Raw genomic sequence first — 18,612 nt, forward strand, 5'->3', positions numbered from 1 at the left:
AAACAGCCATTTGCACTCCCTCCTCTCTCTGAAGAAGCCCAAGCTCCCCAGGAAGCTACAGGCAGCCCTGGCCACATGGAACACCTCAGGTGGGTACATGGCTGGGTGGGCAGTTTTGTCCCAAGAGCTTAGGAGCAAGCTGGTGCTAGGTGAACAGGGAGAACTCCCTAAAGAGGTGCCTCGGGGTTTGGCCTCGCCACATCCCTAGTTAACGGATTCTCCAGTGGGGCCCCGGGGCCCCGGGGCCCCGGGGTCAATGCAGCCACATAGGGAAAGCCCTGGGTCACTTCCGGGTCTATAAACTTGGTGGGTATCTGTCCAGGGGTGGAGTGTCCTTTGGGTGGAGCAGGATGTCAGGATGGAACATTCCCAGCAAGGACCTGGGAACCGGCAGACTCTGGGCTTGCCTGTGAGGTTTTGGGAGGGGCTGGCACAGCCCCAAGGGACCATTTACAGGAAAGGAGGCGGGAAGCCAGGCTGTGAAGGGCCAGACCCTCGAGAGCTGTGACACAGAAAGCCCAGTGGTGGCTGGGAGGGTCCCTTCAGTCATGAGGGTCGGAGGGGGCAGCTGGGAGTGGGTAAAGAAGGCTCTCCAAATCCAGGACCTGAAGGGGACAGAAGAGGAGGCTGCAGAAGATGGGGGGCTCACCCCAGCCCAGGGTTGGCATTTGAGATAGGGGGGACTGTGGAGCGGGGGGGGGGGGGCGGGAGGGGGGGGGGGAGTCAGAGCGCAAGTTCTGGAGAGAGCACCTAACACAGTCTAGAAACAGCACTAGGCCCAGGTCTGCGGCAGGCTGAGCCCACATGGTGGGTGCCCCTCGTCCAGCCCCTTCTCCCCAGCACACCTATGTGAGTAGCCCCACAGGCTGCACTGCTCCGGCAGGGAGCGCTGGATGAGCCAATGTGGGGAGGGCAGGCAGCCCAATTTTAAGAGGCTGACAGCCCAAAGGAAATAATCCCTAATGGTAGATTTCAGGCACCGGGCATGACAAGAGCAGGAGTAAACCTGATTGTGTTGGGCCAAACTTCATGACAGCAGGTGCAGGAAAGAGCCTGCAGGTGTGTGGTCACGCACAGGTGGCTAGGCCCACACCCCGCCCTTACTCTCTCCTCCCCCGATTCTCCCACCAGGGGCAAGATGGAGCCCACACGGCAAACCCCCAGAGAGGACCAGAGACCAGCTGGAAACCAACATTTTATTGAGCTCTCCTCACCCCTCAGAATCTCTTCCAGCAGATTCTCTTTGTCCCGGGCATCACAGACATGGGGGTGTGGCCAGCACTCCCCCCCCCACCCCGCAGGACCCCCCCACCTTCCGGCGACAGGCCCCGGCACGGTGGGTTGGGGCCAGGAGAGCAGGCCCACGGGCAGTTAACCAGTAACGACCCCAGAGGTATAATGAATTCATTTCTCTTACAAAAAGGAAAAGAAAAAAACTAGTATGAAACCTCAGTAGTGTCCCAGCACTCAGAGTTTAAATATAAAAAAGGGATCATCAGAAAACAGTTAAAAAGACAACAAAACCAACAAGGCCACCTCCAGGGTGGCAGTCGGGGGGGGGAGGGGCCAGCCCCCACCCCCACCCCCACAGCGGCTGCGTCACTGGAGCTGGGGCCCCCAGCCTAGCAGCAGCACCAGCAGCAGCAGCAGGGACAGCACCAGCCCGCGCCCTGGGTTGGGGGGCACCTGTGGGACAAAGGGGGGGGACAGGTGAGGCCCTCCAGCCAGGCGTGCGTGCTCCATCTGCAGAGCCTCCTATGCCTCTGTGGACACAGGGAAGAGCCTGCGCGGCCGAGAGCTGGGGTGGTGAACATGGCAGGGAAGGTGGGGGACACGGGAGCACCTGCACACGGGACCGGTCTGGGACAAAAACCAGGAAGACGGGCACAGGCGCGGTGGGGAAAGAGCTCAGGACACGACCGACAGGAGAAGCTGCCAGTCGGCTGGGGACGGGGGCGCGCGAGGGACCCTCCCCGGGGCCGATGGGAGGGAGGAAGGAGGAGGGGTCGGGAGGGGCACCTGCTGGGCAGAGGAGGGCGGAGCAGGCGGAGGGAAGAGCATGAGCACGGGTGTGCACGCAGGCAAACGCGCGCAAGATTTCAAGCTCGGAGTCCATAAACCAGGGGCCTCCAAGCCGAAGAGGGGAAGCAGAGACAAGACAATAGGGAGCGGAGGGGTCGGCGGCACCCCCAGGCTACGCCCTATGGAGGGGCTGCTCCACAGCTGCAGTTATCATGTGCAGGAGGGTAAGGCAAGGTCACCACATCTCAAGGTTTATTTACCCTGTTCCGGAAGGTCAGGAAGCTCCAGATCCGCATGCTCTCCCTGAGGTTGCCGAGACCATCCGTGAAACTTCTAAGAACACCTCTCAGGCCTGTCTGGTTGTAGGTAAAAGCCAAGCTGTAAGACAGGAGAGGGGAAGCAGGGCCATTACCGCACGAACAGGGGCACGATGGCCTTTACTTTAGGGGACCCCTGTGCGGAGAAGAGGGCCGTGCCCCCTCCTACCCAGTGCCGCTCTAGCCCCCTTCTCTGGTGGCTCCGTCAATGAGTGTCTCTCTCCATGGGCCACTTCTGGTCCCAAATTCATCTGATTTCCCGTTTCCTCCCCCCGCCCACCCACTGGGGGTTTGGTCTTGGGTTCTGGAGCTGGCCGCGTGGAAAAAAGCCTCCACCACCCACAGGCCCATGGAGGCAGGTCCTCCCTCCAGAGGAGCTTTGCTCTGAGAGAGGCCCGGGCACCCCAACAGAAGGCTGCCTCTCTGGGGGACCTGTGGTCTCGAGGGTAAGGGTTTTACATCCCCCACCGTGAGAAATTCTGGGAGCATCTGAGAACCCACAGAGATGTGCCAGCAAATCATGAAAGTAGTGTGCTCAGGACAGAGGCCTCCAAGCAGGACACACAGCTCCGCTGAGCTCACCATTTCCTGTCAGCCTTTTAAGTCAAGACCCTCTTGGGAAAGTTCGCTCTTGGCTTGATGAAGCAGCAGAGAAGGGCACCTGGGTTCTGCTTTCTTGCCCAGGCGCAGGGGCTGGGGGCTCCTAGTGGGGGGATGCACGGCTGCCTGGGAGGGGGGCTGTCTCCTCCCAGGGCCTGGGGGGCCGCCCACCTGTACATGGCCATCCCGGGCATCTCGCCAACGCGGGGGAGCATCCATCTCACTTCCATCTCGTCCCCGATGAAGGCCAGCCGCATGGCCACCTCGTCGGAGCTGGTGCTGCGGGGAGGGCACGGGCCGTTAGGGGTGTGGCTGTGCGGTGACCCCCACATACCCAGGCCAACCTGGCCAACCGGGCCCCAGTTTCTGGGAGGCAAGCAGTGACACAGAGCAAGGTGGGAACCTTCACACACCCGTCCTCTGGCTCCCACTTTGGTTCAGAAGAGACCAGCGAGGTCCCATCCCCGGGCGGATTCCCTGAAGCGCGGGCCCCTCCTGTGGGAGGGCAGAGACATTTAGGGCTCGTGGGATCAGCAGGCTGGCCTCCCCCCTGTTACAGCCTTGCCCTCCCCTCCAAGGAAAACTGAAGGCTGGAGGATCCTGGGAGAGGCCACCCACCGGGGGGTTTGCCGGGAAAGGTGGGCAGTGGGGGCTGGGCAGGTCGGGGCTCCTGAACCCCCCCCAGGATCTGGGACTGGCTTCCCACAGGGTCTCGATTTACCCTCCTCCTTGTGCGGTTAGATTCTAGGACCTGTTCCCTGCTCCCCAATCCTGAACCCACCTGCTGTCATCACCCCTTTCAGAAAGGAGGGGCTGGCCAGCGCCCGCCATTCACTGACCCAAGTCCTGGACAGAAGGAGGTCAGAGCACTCGCTCCTGAGCTCCAGGTCCAACACAACACCCACCGCTCCCTCCGGGCTGGCTTCAGCCCTGCTCCCAGGGGTGTGCCCACATTCCATCCGGGAATTTCCAGGCAGACAGGCCTCGCAGTGGCTCCCAGCTCAGCCCCAGCCACCTGCCCAGTCTCCCCGGGGTCCATGCTCTCTAGCTGAGGGGTGCCGGAAGCTCGAATGGGAGGCTGGGGAGGTCTGGCTGGCAATCCAGGTGGGGGGGCTGAGGTCCCACCTCACCCCCTGGGACCTCAGGAAGACACTGCCCCAGGCTGAACGTCCCCTACTGTCCTCTCCCAAGTGGAGCAGGGACAGGGCAAGAGGCAGATTTTTCAGGTCCCTCCAGCTCTAAAATCCCAGCCAGCCCCCATGCCCAGGGCTAATGACCCAAAGACTAAGAGAATCCTGAGGCCTGAAGCAGAAGGGAAGCACCTGGAACCCTGGGGCCGGTCCCGGGAAGATCCCCTCTCCACTGCCCGGGAGCCCGGGCCAGGCGTTCCGTGCGAAGGGGCTTCCTCGGGCTACTTCTCATCTCCTAAATTAGAACCATCTCACCAAGAGGCCTTGACGAGGTGATCATGGTCAGTGAGGGCCAGGAGATACCCGGTCCTAAAGCCACAGGGTTAAGTCCATCCTGGGAATGTGCTGGACGCCCAGGGCCTCTGTGGGCTGACATCAGAGCGAGGCGGCCGCGCCTGGGGCACAAGCCTCCAGGACCACACCTGGGGACTTTCCGCCCTGGAGGCCTGCCTGCGGGGCCCAGAAGTCCTGCTCTTCTAACCGGACCCTGGGGGTCAACGGCCAGAACTGGGAGCGGGTGGGGCCCGCAGAGTGTTCCCGGGACCTACCTGTTAGGGGAGGGCCCCGGATCATAGTACTCCATGAGATCAGTCATGCCCGGAACCTCCAGCACTTCCGGGCCACGCTCCCGCAGGAAGGTGCTCCAAGAGAGGTTCCTGGAGAGGGGTCCTGTGTGGGACATTTCTTCTCTGGGGGAGAAAGACACAGACTGACTGAACCCTTGTGCGTCGAAGCCAACCGCGGCTCTCCTGCTCCTCAGTTGCCCAGCATGCCTTGCAGCTGGTGGTGGGCATGCAACCCGGTTCCGGGCAATGAGGTCTCCAAGGTCCGACAAGGGGAGGCTGAAAGGGAGCAGCCTCAGCCAGGGCAGCTCCTCTCCCCGCCCCTTGCTGCCTTCAACACAGGAGGGAAGGCGGGAGCTGCAGGAGCCACTTTATGACACCAAGGTGCTCAACACAGGGATAACCAACACGCCGGGAACGCCGAGAGAGGGACAGAGCCTGGCTCTCTGATGGCATTCTCGAACGCTTGCAAAAATACAAGCCACAGCCACCCCAATAGTGTAAGAAAAATAAAACCCAACTCGTTCAAGTCACAAGTCACTGAGTTTCCAGTCCCTTGCAGCCAAAGGCCCCCCTGTGACAACTGTGGATTCCAACATCGGAAGTGTTTATTTACATCCTCCCCTGAGGCAGCTGGGTAGGAATCTGTGACCCCGTTTCACCACACTTTACCCCACCCCATACTGAACAGCCTTAGGGCCAGAGTAATGGTGAAGAACATGGAACCAAGGGACCCGAGCTCAAATCCCAGCTGTCACCTTGTAGCTGTGTGATGCTGAGGGACCTCGGCTCTTCAAGCCACTGTCTCACAAGAATGTCCCCGGTTCTTAAAAATTCTGTAACTCTTCACATTAGCCTGCTCTGAGTGGATAGAACCCTCTCATTATCTTGGACCCCTAACCTTCAAGGTAGGTATTCATTAAGACAGACACTTGGAAAAGTTCACGATTAAGCCAAGAAGGGACAGAGCTGAGTGAGTCTCGCTGCTGCCCCTGGCCGGGGTGGACAGCGTTCGTCCCTGAGGTGGATCAACAGTCGGCAGGACATGCACGGGCGCCCGCCGGGGACACAGGGTCTAGGCAAGGGTGCGCACACGACTTGCTCTCAGCATTAAAGGGTGGTGACTGGAGACACAAAGCCAGGGCACAGAGGTAAAGTGTGCATCCTCCACGTGTCTCGGGACGAGTCTAGACAAGTTATTCTCAACAGTGAATTCAAAACATGGTCGAAGAGATGGACACGCTGCGATATCATCAAGGGCAGACAGGTATTTGAGGGTCTGGGGCCTTTGAGAAAGGATACCACAGAAGAACAGCATTGTTCTAGAGAGAGTATGTGCCCAGAATCTGTCTCAAGAGGGCTGCTTCAGTTTCCTAAGGGAAAGCCAGTAGAGGCTCAGGTCTGTTCCAGATGAAAGCCCAGCTTGAAAGCCAGCTCTAGCAGGAGTGAGGGCTGGAGAGATCCGACATGTAAACAGAGCCACAACAGCCACAAAGGGCCCATGGCCTGACATATGCCACCCACACCTGTCAGGACAGCACCTTCCCCTGCGGGGTCCTGGTGGTGGAGGGAGGGTGCTACCACCTGCTGAGGGCACCTGCAGGCCCTGTTAAAAAGCATGCAGGCCTGAGGACCCCCCCCAAAAAAAAAAACCAGCCAGCCAGCACGAACCTGAACCCAACAGGGGGGGATCACGTGGCATTTCTAAAAACCTTAAAATACTGCTAGCAACTTAATAGCACTGCAGGTACAGTTCTGAGCGCATGATCCTTCTACATCCGTCCAGGGAACGCCAGGCAGCAGTTAAAAGCTATGAGGCGTGGGGGCACCTGGCTGGCTCAGTCGGTAGAACATGCGGCTCTTGATCGCGGAGTCGTTGAGTTCGACCCCCGAGTTGGGCACAGAGCTTACATTAAAAAAAGAAAATCTATGCGCTGAATCTAGATCCCTCTACAATGTAAAGTTCTTCAACAATCCTTTTGAAAAAAGCTAGATCACAAACCAGTATGGTTGGAAGCCCCTGCTGTAGTCGGGGGCGGGGAGGGGGGAGGGGGCTTGCAGACCCCAGTCCCGGGGGGATCCACCTCCAGCCACACCCTGGCACTGACACCCTATTCAATCAGCAAATAAATCAATCTAAAAAAGAAAAAGAAAGAAAGAGACAGAAAGGAGAACACTGGGAGGCGGGGGACAGCGGCACCAGCACAAAAGGCAATGAAGCTGACTTTCGACACAGCCTCAGCGAGTTAGAGGAAGCTGCTCCAAGAATAAAAGACATTCAAGCCGCTAAAGAAAATGTGATCATTTCAGTAAGACAGGAGAGATTTCTAGCGGACATGAAATAAGGCTTTATGTAGAAAACAAAGAATCACCTTTTGTTTTGTATTTTTTTTTTCAGAAGATTTTATCTATCTGACAGAGAGAGAGCACAAGCGGGGGGCGGGGGGAGTGGGAGAGGGAGAGGCAGGCCCCCCCACGGGGCTCCCTCACAGGACCCTGAGATCACGACCGGAGCTTAACTGACGGAGCCACCCAGGGGCCCCGAGAATCATCTTTTAGAACCACCAAGACTTTGAAGGTTGCCAGATACCAGATCAACATTTAAAAAATCAATACCCACAAGGCAACTAGAAAATACAGAGCAGATAAGACACGTATTTACAGACACAGAAGGCTTTTAGTCAGGAACGAAATCTGATTTTAAAAAAATGCTTTAAAACTTATGGAAAAAAACATAAAAACTCCACTGAAAGGCACAAAGGACCCGGACAGCCGGAACCAACTTTCATGGAGGAGGTTATTTTACCACTGCATAGGTCGTGAGCACTGTGGGTCCGTGTGCCCTTGAGCTCACAGGAGGGTACTGGAGCCTCCTGCGGCTGCCCCCAGGCCCCAGGGGTCTTGGTGTCTACGCAAATGGCAATTTCCCAGGAAAAGTAGTCCCAGCCCTCCTTTGCATGGGCCCCCGGGCCCCCCTCTTCCCCGCCACACCACACCCCAGCAAGGGGCTGTTCTCTTCCCAGAGGCTGCTGTGTGCTCCCACGGAAACCCCTGCCTCACGGAAGCCGAGGGGCCACAGTGGGACTTCCTTGGGCACGTGGCCTCTGAGCCTCCCCTTGACTCCCTGTCCCAAATTCCTCGGCCTCCAGCAGACATTCTCAGACTCCCCCGGCAACAAGTGGAAATGGGGCCCCGAGGCCTGTGTTCGATGAGCTCTGGGGTTGGGTGAGCAGACAGGTGGGGGGATCCTGGGTTAACCTCCTGACCCAACTACTCACTTGAGCTGTGGTGCGATCTGGGGCAAGGCCTCCAGTTTCCTTGTCTGTTAAATGGGGATAATAATCCCAAACTAATGGGGTTCATTTTCCGGGCAAGCACCAGCATCAACTGCCTGTTCTAACCCCGGCTGATGGTTGAGCACCCACTCTCCTCAGGGCCTGATCCAAGCCCTGGGTAAGGATTCTCACGAAAGGCTCACCAGACGGGCCTGGGCTGGCCTTGGGGCTTGAGATCTGAGTGGGAGAAATCAGTGTGGCCACTGCCGGTCACTTCCGGCCCAGCTCTACGGTAGCTGCGCAGCTGGCCGCCAGTCCCCACTGGACTCTCTCCGGATCTGACCCGGTCATCGCTCCCCTCGGGGCCCGTGCCATGCCGCTACCAGGGCCCTCTTCCCCCCCCCGGCCACCTCCCCAGCCCCAACCCTGCCAGCCCCCAGCTCAGCGCCTGCTCCCTCCACACTGGACACTGGGCCTCTGCGAGCACTGCTATTGGTCGCCAAAGAGCTCAGCCCTGGCCCTGCCTTCCTAGCTCATCGGGGCCAGGCCAGAGGGCTCCGGGAGCTCAGGCAGCCCCCTTCCATCTCCAACCAACCACACGGGGGGTGGCTCTTTCTTCCCCTGTGGTGACTTGGAGCGTGCACTCTGTGTCTCCAGCTTCTTCCCTTCTAAATGACGGTACCAGGAATGCGTGTCTCCGCGGCCACTGGGAGGACCCAATGACGGAATCTGTGTTAATGTGTTAATGCTGTGTTAATAAGGCAACAGACCAAGAGCTACCACTGTTACCAGTCTCTGGTTCCCAGCACACAACACAGAGCACATTCGTCAAATGACCCAACATGGCCCAGTACCGAGGAAGCTGCCAGCCCAGGAGCCCGGACTGCTTTTGACCATCTGGTTTTTTTCCAGCAGATTCGCAAACAAGCAGTTTCAAACCGTTCTTGGGAGAAAGGAAGGGACACCTAGCCATGTGTCCCCACCCAGGCTGCAGCCTACACTCTCACCCACCTACACACTCTGTGGAAAAAGCCGTGGCGGGGGGCGCCTGGGTGGCTCAGGCGGTTAAGCATCTGCCTTTGACTCAGGTCATGATCTCAGGGTCCTGGGATCGAGCCCCGTGTCAGGCTCCCTGCTCAGCGGGGAGCCTGCTTCTCCCTCTCCCTCTGCCCCTCCCCCTGCTCACACTCCTTCTCCCTCTCAAATAAATAAATTATCATCTTAAAAAAAAAAGCCGTCAGGAACACGCTCTTACTCGCAGAACTCAGGATGCCCGTATCTCCTGCATACCTGGCTGCCAAGCAGGAACAGCTGGTGACACCTCTGGGGCCCTTATGAATACCACCTGGTCCCTAGAGTCCTGGGTGCCAGGCCAGTGGTTGCTGGGTGGACCCAGCTGAGCTGAGACCTACTCCGGCCTCAAACCCCACTGGGGTTTCCCACCCACACCTGCGCCCATCACCAGCCCTGCTGCTGCCCAGGAATGGGCAGGGGGTGCGCAGGCTGGTTTACGGAGCACCCAGTGTGCAGAGCATCAGGTGAGCTCAAGCAGAAAAGCCCAGACCTCAGCCAAGACAGACCCCGGTTCCAGTCCCAGCTCTGCCACTGCTGTGTGACCAGGACCAGTCACCTGATTGAGCCTTGATCAGAGACAGCTCTCCTGCGTGGAAACGGCACAGCCTCCCAGAGCTAAGAGGATTAAGAGACACAGCTGTTGCCCACTTCCTGCCACGGAGCAGGGACTCCTAGGCTGGCTAAGGAGTCAACAAACCCAGAGTGGGAGATTAGGATCCACTAGAGTCACAAGTGCACCTAACCTTTGAATGCTAGGATGCATCCTGCATATACACCCCTGTACGTACCTTGTAGCCCTGAAAACCGTTAAGCAGGGGGTCTGCAGGTGCTGCTGTGCTGGGACCTAGAAGGCACAGGGCTACACACACAGCAGAAACAGAACGTAACCGTGCAGCCACGCGTGCGTATAAAACAAACCTAAACAGATGAATACTTCCATCTGCATAGATCATCCCCTCAAGAGGCAAGGAGATTAGTAAAGAGAGGAAGGGACCTCTCTGGGACAGATGTGGGAAGGGTACTGAATTTTTAACTCTGTGAGCTTGTGTTCTTTAACTTTTACTACCATGCGTGTGCCGGGATCGCGGATTCAAAAACTAAAGCAAAAATCATTGTTTTGAGGCAACAGCTTGAATTTTCCTGAGATGGAAAGGTCTTTTTTTTTTTTAAAGATTTAATTTATTTTAGAGAGAGTGTGTGAGAGCAGGGGGAGGGGCAGAGGGAGAAGAGAAGAATCTCAAGCGAACTCTGTGCTGAGCACGGGCCCAATGCAGGACCCTGAGATCACGACCTGAGCTAAAACTGAGAGTCAGACGCTCAACCGACTGAGCCACCCGGGCACCCCTGGAAAAGGCCTGTCTTAAAGGTCTATTTCAGGAATCAAGCCCCAGCCCTAGCCTCCTCACCTGGTGGTGAAGTCCCACCTCCGGCCTCCGGCCTCCACCATTAGGAACCTGCAGATGCCCAAAACCACTCCTTTGAGGTGGGCACGGCTCCGTTCCCTGGTGATGGAGAAGCAACTGGGGCAAAGAAAGACAGGGAGGGCGTCTGGGTGGCTCAGTTGGTTAAGCGACTGCCTTCGGCTCGGGTCATGATCCTGGAGTCCCGGGATCGAGTCCCGCATCGGGCTCCCTGCTCAGCGGGGAGTCTGCTTCTCCCTCTGACCCTCTTCCCTCTCGTGCTCTCTCTCATTCTCTCTCTCTCAAATAAATAAAATCTTTAAAAAAAAAAAAGACAGGGAGCGAGAAAAAGGAGGGAGAGGAGAGAGAAAGGTGTTTCAGGTAAAAAGTTGGAAATTCACCCATGGTGGGCTGTGGGAGTTATTCAGTAATTTGGAAAGTGGTAACTTGGAATGGGTCCCTGGTGCCACAGACCCTCAGTCCTGCCACCCCACCTTCACTGGGTCCTCCCCCCTGAACCCCAGCGCAGGTGCTGGCCTGAGCCACCCTGGACCCAGGGGTTGCAGGAGGAGCCATCCACGGGAGGGGTGGGCTGGGGCACAAGCCCAATCTCGGCTTGGCCTCTGCAGCCTGGGGCGGGCAAGGACTGTGCTCTCCAGGCCTGCAGCTGTCTGCTCTTGGTGACCCACGTCCTTATTTGCATCGACTTGAGTCCAGCCTCCCCCAGAAGGAGGAGGTGTCAGCCCCACAGACAGGGACCCAGGAGGGTGGGGAACGGAAATTCAGAGCCTCCTGACCATGCAATTGTGCTACCCACCCCCGGGCTCCAAAAATACACCGACCCAGCAGCACAGGCTGACACAATAAAAAGGAAGGCCAACCCCCCCCAAAAAGGGGGGGCACCTGGGCGGCTCAGTCGGTTAAGTGTCTCCCTTTGGCTTAGGTCGTGATCCCACGGTCCCAGGGCCCTGGGATGGAGCCCCATGTTGGGCTCCCCATTTGGCGGGGAGTCTGCTTCTCTCTCTCCCTCTGTGTGCTCTCTCTCTCAAATAAAGGAATCAAATTTAAAAAAAAAAAAAAAAGGAAGCCTGCTTTGACAATCACAAAAAAGTCTTGCTCTAAGGCCTGAAATGCCGAATAGTTTCCACTGATTTCAACAGTGATGGAACGAACGTACTGGGCCTGTATGAGGGCTCGGCCAGAGCCAGACAATTAGTCATGATTCGCGTCAGGGTCATGCCTTTTGAGCTCCTGAGGCCGGCTCGAAAGCGAACGTAAGCACATTATGTTCGCATACAGCATGGGGCGCTTTGCATGTTGGAGCCCTATGGGAGGGAGGAGCACCATCCACTCTCCACAGAGGAGGCTGAGACCAGCGAAGGGCTGCTCACAAACCAGAGGGGAGGAGCCCCGTGAAACCTGGCCTCCAGCCCCAGGGAGGTGCTCTCTGGGCCTGGCAGCCAGTTCAGGTCAAAGTTTGGTGGGAGCTGCTCAGGACTGATTCAGGCAGGTCCCCAGGGCCCCACGCTGGGCCTGGCTCAGCGCGCTCAGGTTCTTAGTGGAAATGATGCAAAACTAGCGCCCCCCCTCCTCCCCGAATCTGCCCTTGGGACACCGCAAAAAATGGAAAGAGGTGGGTTCTGCAGTAACAGGTTAAGAAGTCATGGTTAGGGGCGCCTGGGTGGCTCAGTCATTAAGCGTCTGCCTTCGGCTCAGGTCATGGTCCCGGGGTCCTGGGATCGAGCCCCGCATCGGGCTCCCTGCTCCGCGGGGAGCCTGCCTCTCCCTCTCCCACTCCCCCTGCTTGGGTTCCCTCTCTCGCTGTGTCTCTCTGTCAAATAAATAAAATCTTAACAAAGAAAAAAAAGTCACGGTTAGCTGCTGAGAGACAAGAAGGAGATGAGGAACCACTGTGATGTCATTTATGCAAATGCCCACGGCTCACTGCTTCTCTTCACTCCCTACAGAGGGAGACACCGCACCAAGGGGCACTCAGGCTACTGGGACACCTGCGTCCTAGTCTGGGCTTGGCCGTTTGGCTTTGGACAAGTTCCTTAGCCCCTCTGGACCCCTAATTCCTTGTCCGTAAAACAAGCATTGGGGAGATTTTCTTTTTAGGTCCTTTCCTGATCAAGTATCTATAAAGACCCCCCAACCTGGATAAAGTAGAACAGATTAATAATTCTCTGGATGACTGATTTTGAAATTGGCTCTACACCAGTTTGCTGTGGCCTAAAGGTTTGTGTCCTCCACTCCCGAATTCATAAAGCCCAGGCTGATGGTATCAGGAGGTGGGGCCTTTAAGAGGCAATCAGATCAGGCAGGCTCCACTAATGGGATTAGTGCTCTTCTAAGAGAGGCCCCGGAGAGCTCCCTTCCGGCCCCCCAGTCCCCCACTCAAGGATACAGGAAGTCAGCGGCACCCTGGCCTTGGATTTCCAGCATCCAGAGCCGTGAGAAATAAATTTGTGGTTTACAAGCCACCCAGTCAGTGGTGTTTTGTTACAATACACAGTTCAACGGAGTGAACAGAAAACAGGTTGGGGGCGGGGGGGGCGGCAAGGCAAGGAAAACCCAGGGGTTCTCAAAGTCCTCATTGCCATCCAAAAGGGGACCTAAGTGGACCCCTCTGCTTTTCCATCACCATTAGAAAGGACAGGGAGTCAAGATACTACCTGGGCCTGCAGTTTTTAAGTTTAAGAAGCATGTATTTAAAAGAAGTTCTTGGGGCATCTGGATGGCTTAGTTGGTAGAGCATGTGACTCTGCTATCTCGGGGTTGTGAGTTCGAGCCCCAAGTTGGGTACAGAAATTACTTTAAAATTCATTAAAGAAAAAATAAAAATAAGTTAAAGTGTTTAAAGTTACGTAAAAGATTGTGCCCTGCTGGGCCCAATCTCTGAGGTGCCCAGAGAGGCAGATGCAGCCCTCGGGGGTCCTTTATTCCAGAGTTTCGGGTCTCCCCCACCTTTTTAAAGATTTTATTTATTTATTTGACAGAGAGAGCACAAGCAGGGGGAACGGGAGAGGGAGAAACAGGCTCCCTGATGCGGGGCTCGATCCCAGGACCCCGGGATCATGACCTGAGCCGAAGGCAGATGCTTTGGGGGCTCCCGTTTCCTCCCTGGGCCAAAGTCCTCAGCTCCCCACTGGACTCGTCCTGGCCCAGAACGCAACTCCGCCCCACCCTCCCCGAGACAGAATTAATTGCTCCTCATCTGCACTGTCCCAGCACCTTCGGTAAACAGACTTGGATTGGGCACTTGGCCCACTCTAGTCTCATTAAATGTTTACCTGTCTGTCTGCCCCAGCTCAGAGTGGTGACCTAGTGAACGGGGACAGTCAGGGGGCAGGAGGGGCAGACAATATACTGCAAAACCAAACAAGGGAGCTGGGCTCACAGCCACAGCCAATTCCTGGCTCGGAGACCCTGGACTCACACACCCTCACCAGCAAGAAGTACTGCTGTGAGGAGGCAGAGGCTGCATGGGCGGTGCACAGTAAGCGCCCACTAATGGGCAACTATGATTATGAGCCTGGAGCTCAGGAGACGCACGTGCCACACTGGCCACCTCAGTCAGAGCTGGGGTTTTCCTGATGCGTCATCCTCCGTACTCGGGAAACCTGGCAGACGTCTATCCTCACCTTGATCTAGCTGCTTCTGAGCTCCAAGCCATAGACACACAAATGCCAACATCTTTGGGGGGGGGCGGGGGACGACAAGAGCTCTCAATTCTAAACATCTGTATCCCAGTGACAGCCCTCCAGTTGGTAGCCCGGTGGGCTGCCCTTGGCTCTAGAGCGCACACTTCCGCTCAGTCTGGGTGACAGGCTGTCTTCTCCCACCTCCAGCAAAACAGGTTTACCACGCAGTGCCCGGCAAGGCCCAGCGGGTGTTTTGTATTGTCACACCCTAATATTGACACTAGGAAAATCAGCTGTCCTCCCTGAGCCTGCATCAGTGCGCTGACCCCCAGCCCCGGCCTCTCTGGGGCCGGCCTCAGTGCCAACGAGGAACTCGGGCCCGTGGCCTTATTTGCTTACATTCTGTATTTCTCCCAGGGCCTGGCCCCAGCCAACCAGCGCAGGACAAAGAGACGAGGGAGCGGCTACACGTGTCCCCTCTGGACCCACGGCAGGCTTCCTGGTGGCTGCCAACAACAAAACCCGAGCGTGCCGGGGACTTCCTTGAAACCTCTTGGAATTGTTCTGAGCAGAGAGAAAAAAACAGCCGGACTCTCGTGGGATCCACTATGTTCGGAGGCAGGGGAAGCAAGAAGCCATGAATTGTCTACAAACGTAAGAGGTTCACTAAAAACAGGATGCTTTCCAGGGAGAGGGGAAAATACCTCCGAGGTCAGCTTCAAGACTCAACCAGCGGATGGAGCCATTCCCCAAGCACCTCCTTCCACAGATGAGCCGACCAGCAGAGAAAAAATGGGCTCACGTTGCTCTCTGGTTTCTCCGCAGCTCAGTGAATCCAGCTTTCATACCGCCAGAAACTTCGGGTACTTAACATGCAGAAAACCCTCCGCCCAGTCTCTTCCCAGTGTGCCCAGGCTGTGCCACGGGCTAGGGATACTCCACTGGGTGTGACTTTTGGTCCTCTCGTTCTGGAGCTGCAGGGTAGTGTCATGCTAAGTGAGCACAAATGGGTAATTTCAATCTATCTTCAGTGGCCTGAAACAGTCCAATAAGGTCCTTGCACAGAGGAACTAGTAGGAATAGGAAGAGAGGAAGGGCCTGCACCTTTATTTTTTTTATATTTTTTTTAGGGCTGCACCTTTAGATGAGGTAGTCAGGGAAGACTTCTCACAGGAGGCAAGCAAGTGAACGGACACAAGGAAAAAGAATGACACCCATGGGGACAGTGCTAAGTGTATCGCTCCATTTGTCTCAGGCCCCACTCCATCCCAGAGGGCCTCACAGGATCCTTGGTGCTTGGAAAAACATTCTTGCGACCAGAATTCCCACCAAATAAATAAATATTTTATACATATATATATATATATATAAACATCACCTGGCAGCCATCTTAGAAGTTTGATTAAATAGGTCCCCCCGGGGCGCCTGGGTGGCTCAGTTGGTTGGGCGACTGCCTTCGGCTCAGGTCATGATCCTGGAGTCCCGGGATCGAGTCCCACATCGGGCTTCCTGCTCAGCAGGGAGTCTGCTTCTCCCTCTGACCCTCTTCCCTCTCGTGCTTTCTATCTCTCGTTCTCTCTCTCAAATAAATAAATGAAGTCTTTAAAAAAAAAGAAAAATAGGTCCCCCCATCCCAGGGCATTCTGAGACACTGACTGGAAATCCAATCTCCCCAGATGCTTTGGACAATTTACACCAAAAACAAGCCCAAATAAACATGTACAACATTAACATTGGTAAAGCTTTAGGAGCCACAGGTAAAGCAGTCAGTGACAGCCCTGTGACCTTGAGGTTAAAAGGGTGGGAAATCCCCAAATCCTGGAGCGGGAAGGGAAGGGTGGAGGAGAGCTGAAGCTGTGGGCAAGAGCTGCACCAACAGCCAGGTGGCTAAGGCTGGAACCTCAGCCGGTTTAAGGCCTCAGACAGACCACTTAGGGAACTAAGTATAAAACCACACCAATAAACACCTAAACTGCACCACTCCTAAGAATTTACCCCAAAGGCATGCCCAAGATAAGCAGAAAAAAGGTTTTAAAGTGTTCATTCTAAGGGAAGCCACGCACAGCCACCAACGCTTGGGTGGGTGCTCACACCTGCTGAGGAAACCTCAGGGACCCATTCTACAGAATGGGCTAACTGAGGCTCAGAGGTGGAGTAGCCCGTCTAAGACAACACAGCTGGAAGGTGGCTGGGTGGAGAGTTTTGGCGGAACTCCAGAACGGCCCCGGGCTTTGTAGTTTGACAGTCTTTATGTTGCCTCCGGGACCGAAGTCTCAGTTTCTCCACCTGTGAAATGAGGCCTCAGCCTCTGGAGGCCGGCCAGCACAGAGCTCAACTGCCTGCCCCCCCCACCCCACGCGGGAAGGATAACGCTGATAACCCTCCCTTCCTGGGGAGCCCGAGCGAAGCTTCACCAACACCCGATCAAAGGCCCGGGCCACAGTAGGTGCTGGGGGTAGGCGGGGGGAAATGTTACAACGGCGGCAGCAACAACAACGTCCTGCCCCCCGGGGTGGCTCATTCCGGCGAAAATTACAGTAACGATTAACGGTTTACAAAGCGGTTTCGCGCCCAGGAGACCGAAGCTCTGAGCGAAAGCGTACAGAGCCCGGAGCCCCCACCCCACCCCCGGGCTTGCTTTGGCCGCGCGCGGGGCTGGCGGCGGGACCCTTCCCGGTCACCGGACGGAACGCGCCCGCGGCCACCGCAGCGCCGAGCGCGCAGGCCGCTCCGGTTTGCAAAGCGAGGCCGGGCGCGCCCGCGGGGCGCACCTGTGCACGGCGAGGGCAGGTGCGGGGCGGCGGCCGCGCCCCGCTCGGCGCGCAGTTCCTGTTCCGGACTTCCCCCCGCGGCCCACGACAAAGCCTCTCTCCGGCCCTTCGCAGGTGCGCGGCGACTCGGGGCGCCCCGGGTCCCGGCGGGGGCCAGCGCCCGACGCCATCTTCCAGGTTTCGGTGGACACCCGGCTGTGCGGCCGCGGCCCGTGGCTGGCGATCCCGCGCTCCCGTCCGGCCCTCCGGGCGGGGCGCAGGGGGCGCCGCCCCACTGCACAGTCGCGGAGACTGAGGCCCGGGGGGGCCGCGGCTGGTACCATCGCCGGCGGAGACCCGGAGACCCGGCCGGAGAGGGGGCGTATCGGAGCCGGGGTCCCGAAACGTCGCCCGAAAGTGACACACCCAACAGCTGCCCGGGACGGAAAAACCTGGCCACAGGTCCCCACGCTTCCAGCCGCTCGGCACCCAGGGCAGCACCCTGAGCGCCTGCCTGCCGGGCTCGGGCTGGGCGCAGGGGCGGAGGGCAGCGGGGTGAGCGAGGGCCGCGGCAGGGCGGGCAGGGGCTCGGACTCACCTCGCGTCGGAGGCGGCGGCGGCGGCGACGGTGGCGGCCGAAGGGCTTGAGCCGGGAGGCGTCTGGTGTGCGGCGGCCGCCGGGGCGCGAGCTTATAAACCGCCGGGCCCCGCCCCGGCCCGCCCCCGGGGCCGCGGCTCCCGCCCCGCCGCTCTGAATCCCGGACCCCGGGTTTTCGGTTGCTAGTTTGATGTGTTAGCTGTCTGCACCCCGCTGTCAGCGTCCGCAGTTTACCCAGCCCCGCCGTGCACTCTGTAGGCGCCGCGGAGTACTGGTGAACGAATCCACCCGCCGATTTGGGTAAACGATCCAGGATCTTTACACCGGCTGTCCCATTCGCCCTCCAAGGAGCCCTGAGGGCTCGCTGCTTTTTTCCTTGCCCATTTTACCGATAAGAAAACTGAGCGATGGAGAGGACCAGACGACAGCGGGAAATTCCCCCCCCCCCCTCAAATAGTCAGGCTCTCTGCGCTGGCCTTTTCGGGAGTTAGGTTTGGTTTTGTTTTTCTCAGTTTTCTTTATTGTGGTAAAATACACATAACACAGTTTACCATATTAACCGTTTTTAAGTGTACTGTTCAGTGGTATTAAATACACAACGTGCAATGATCACCACCACCCATCTCTACAATTCCATCTTGTAGAACAGACTATTACCCATGAGAAACTCTCCATTCGGGGCGCCTGGGTGGCTCAGTCGGTTAAGCGTCTGCCTTCGGCTAGGGTCCTGATCCCAGGGTCGTCGGATTGAGCCCCACATGGGGCTCCCCGCTCAGCGACGAGCCTGCTTCTCCCTCTCCCCCTCTCTGCCTGCCGCTCCCCCTGCTTCTGTGCGCTCTGTCAAATAAATAAGATCTTAAAAAACAACAACAACAACAACAAAGAAAAAAACCCCATTCCTAGGGCTCCTGGCTGGCTCAGTCGGCGGAGCCTGTGACTCTTGATGTTACCTTCATGGTTTCCAGCCCCACTTTGGGAGTAGAGATTACTTAAAAAAACAAAAACAAAAACAACCCTCCCCATTTCCTTCTGCCCTGGCACCCACCTGGAATTAGGTATTTTTTTTTTTAAAGATTTTATTTATGGGCGCCTGGGTGGCTCAGTTGGTTGGGCGACTGCCTTTGGCTCAGGTCATGATCCAGGAGTCCCGGGATCGAGTCCCGCATCGGGCTCCCTGCT

The 18,612-nt window shown here is 57.2% G+C and overlaps 1 protein-coding gene across 1 annotated transcript; it reads right to left on the reverse strand.

The window, feature by feature from the left end:
- Positions 1 to 1,187: 1,187 nt before the first annotated feature.
- Positions 1,188 to 17,488, reverse strand: BIK (BCL2 interacting killer). The gene is made up of 5 exons (XM_025882121.2): positions 17,434 to 17,488; positions 4,678 to 4,818; positions 3,111 to 3,218; positions 2,283 to 2,400; positions 1,188 to 1,686 (listed from the first exon to the last, which is right to left on the reverse strand). The coding sequence occupies exons 2-5, from the start codon at positions 4,809 to 4,811 to the stop codon at positions 1,600 to 1,602; spliced, it is 447 nt and encodes a 148-aa protein (XP_025737906.1). The 5' UTR covers positions 4,812 to 4,818; positions 17,434 to 17,488; the 3' UTR covers positions 1,188 to 1,599.
- Between the last annotated feature and the right edge of the window lie 1,124 nt (positions 17,489 to 18,612).

This window comes from Callorhinus ursinus, unplaced genomic scaffold (assembly GCF_003265705.2).
Source record: "Callorhinus ursinus isolate GAN/ISIS: 27379988/994484 unplaced genomic scaffold, GSC_fseal_2.0 scaffold48, whole genome shotgun sequence".
NCBI classification, from domain to species: domain Eukaryota; kingdom Metazoa; phylum Chordata; class Mammalia; order Carnivora; family Otariidae; genus Callorhinus; species Callorhinus ursinus.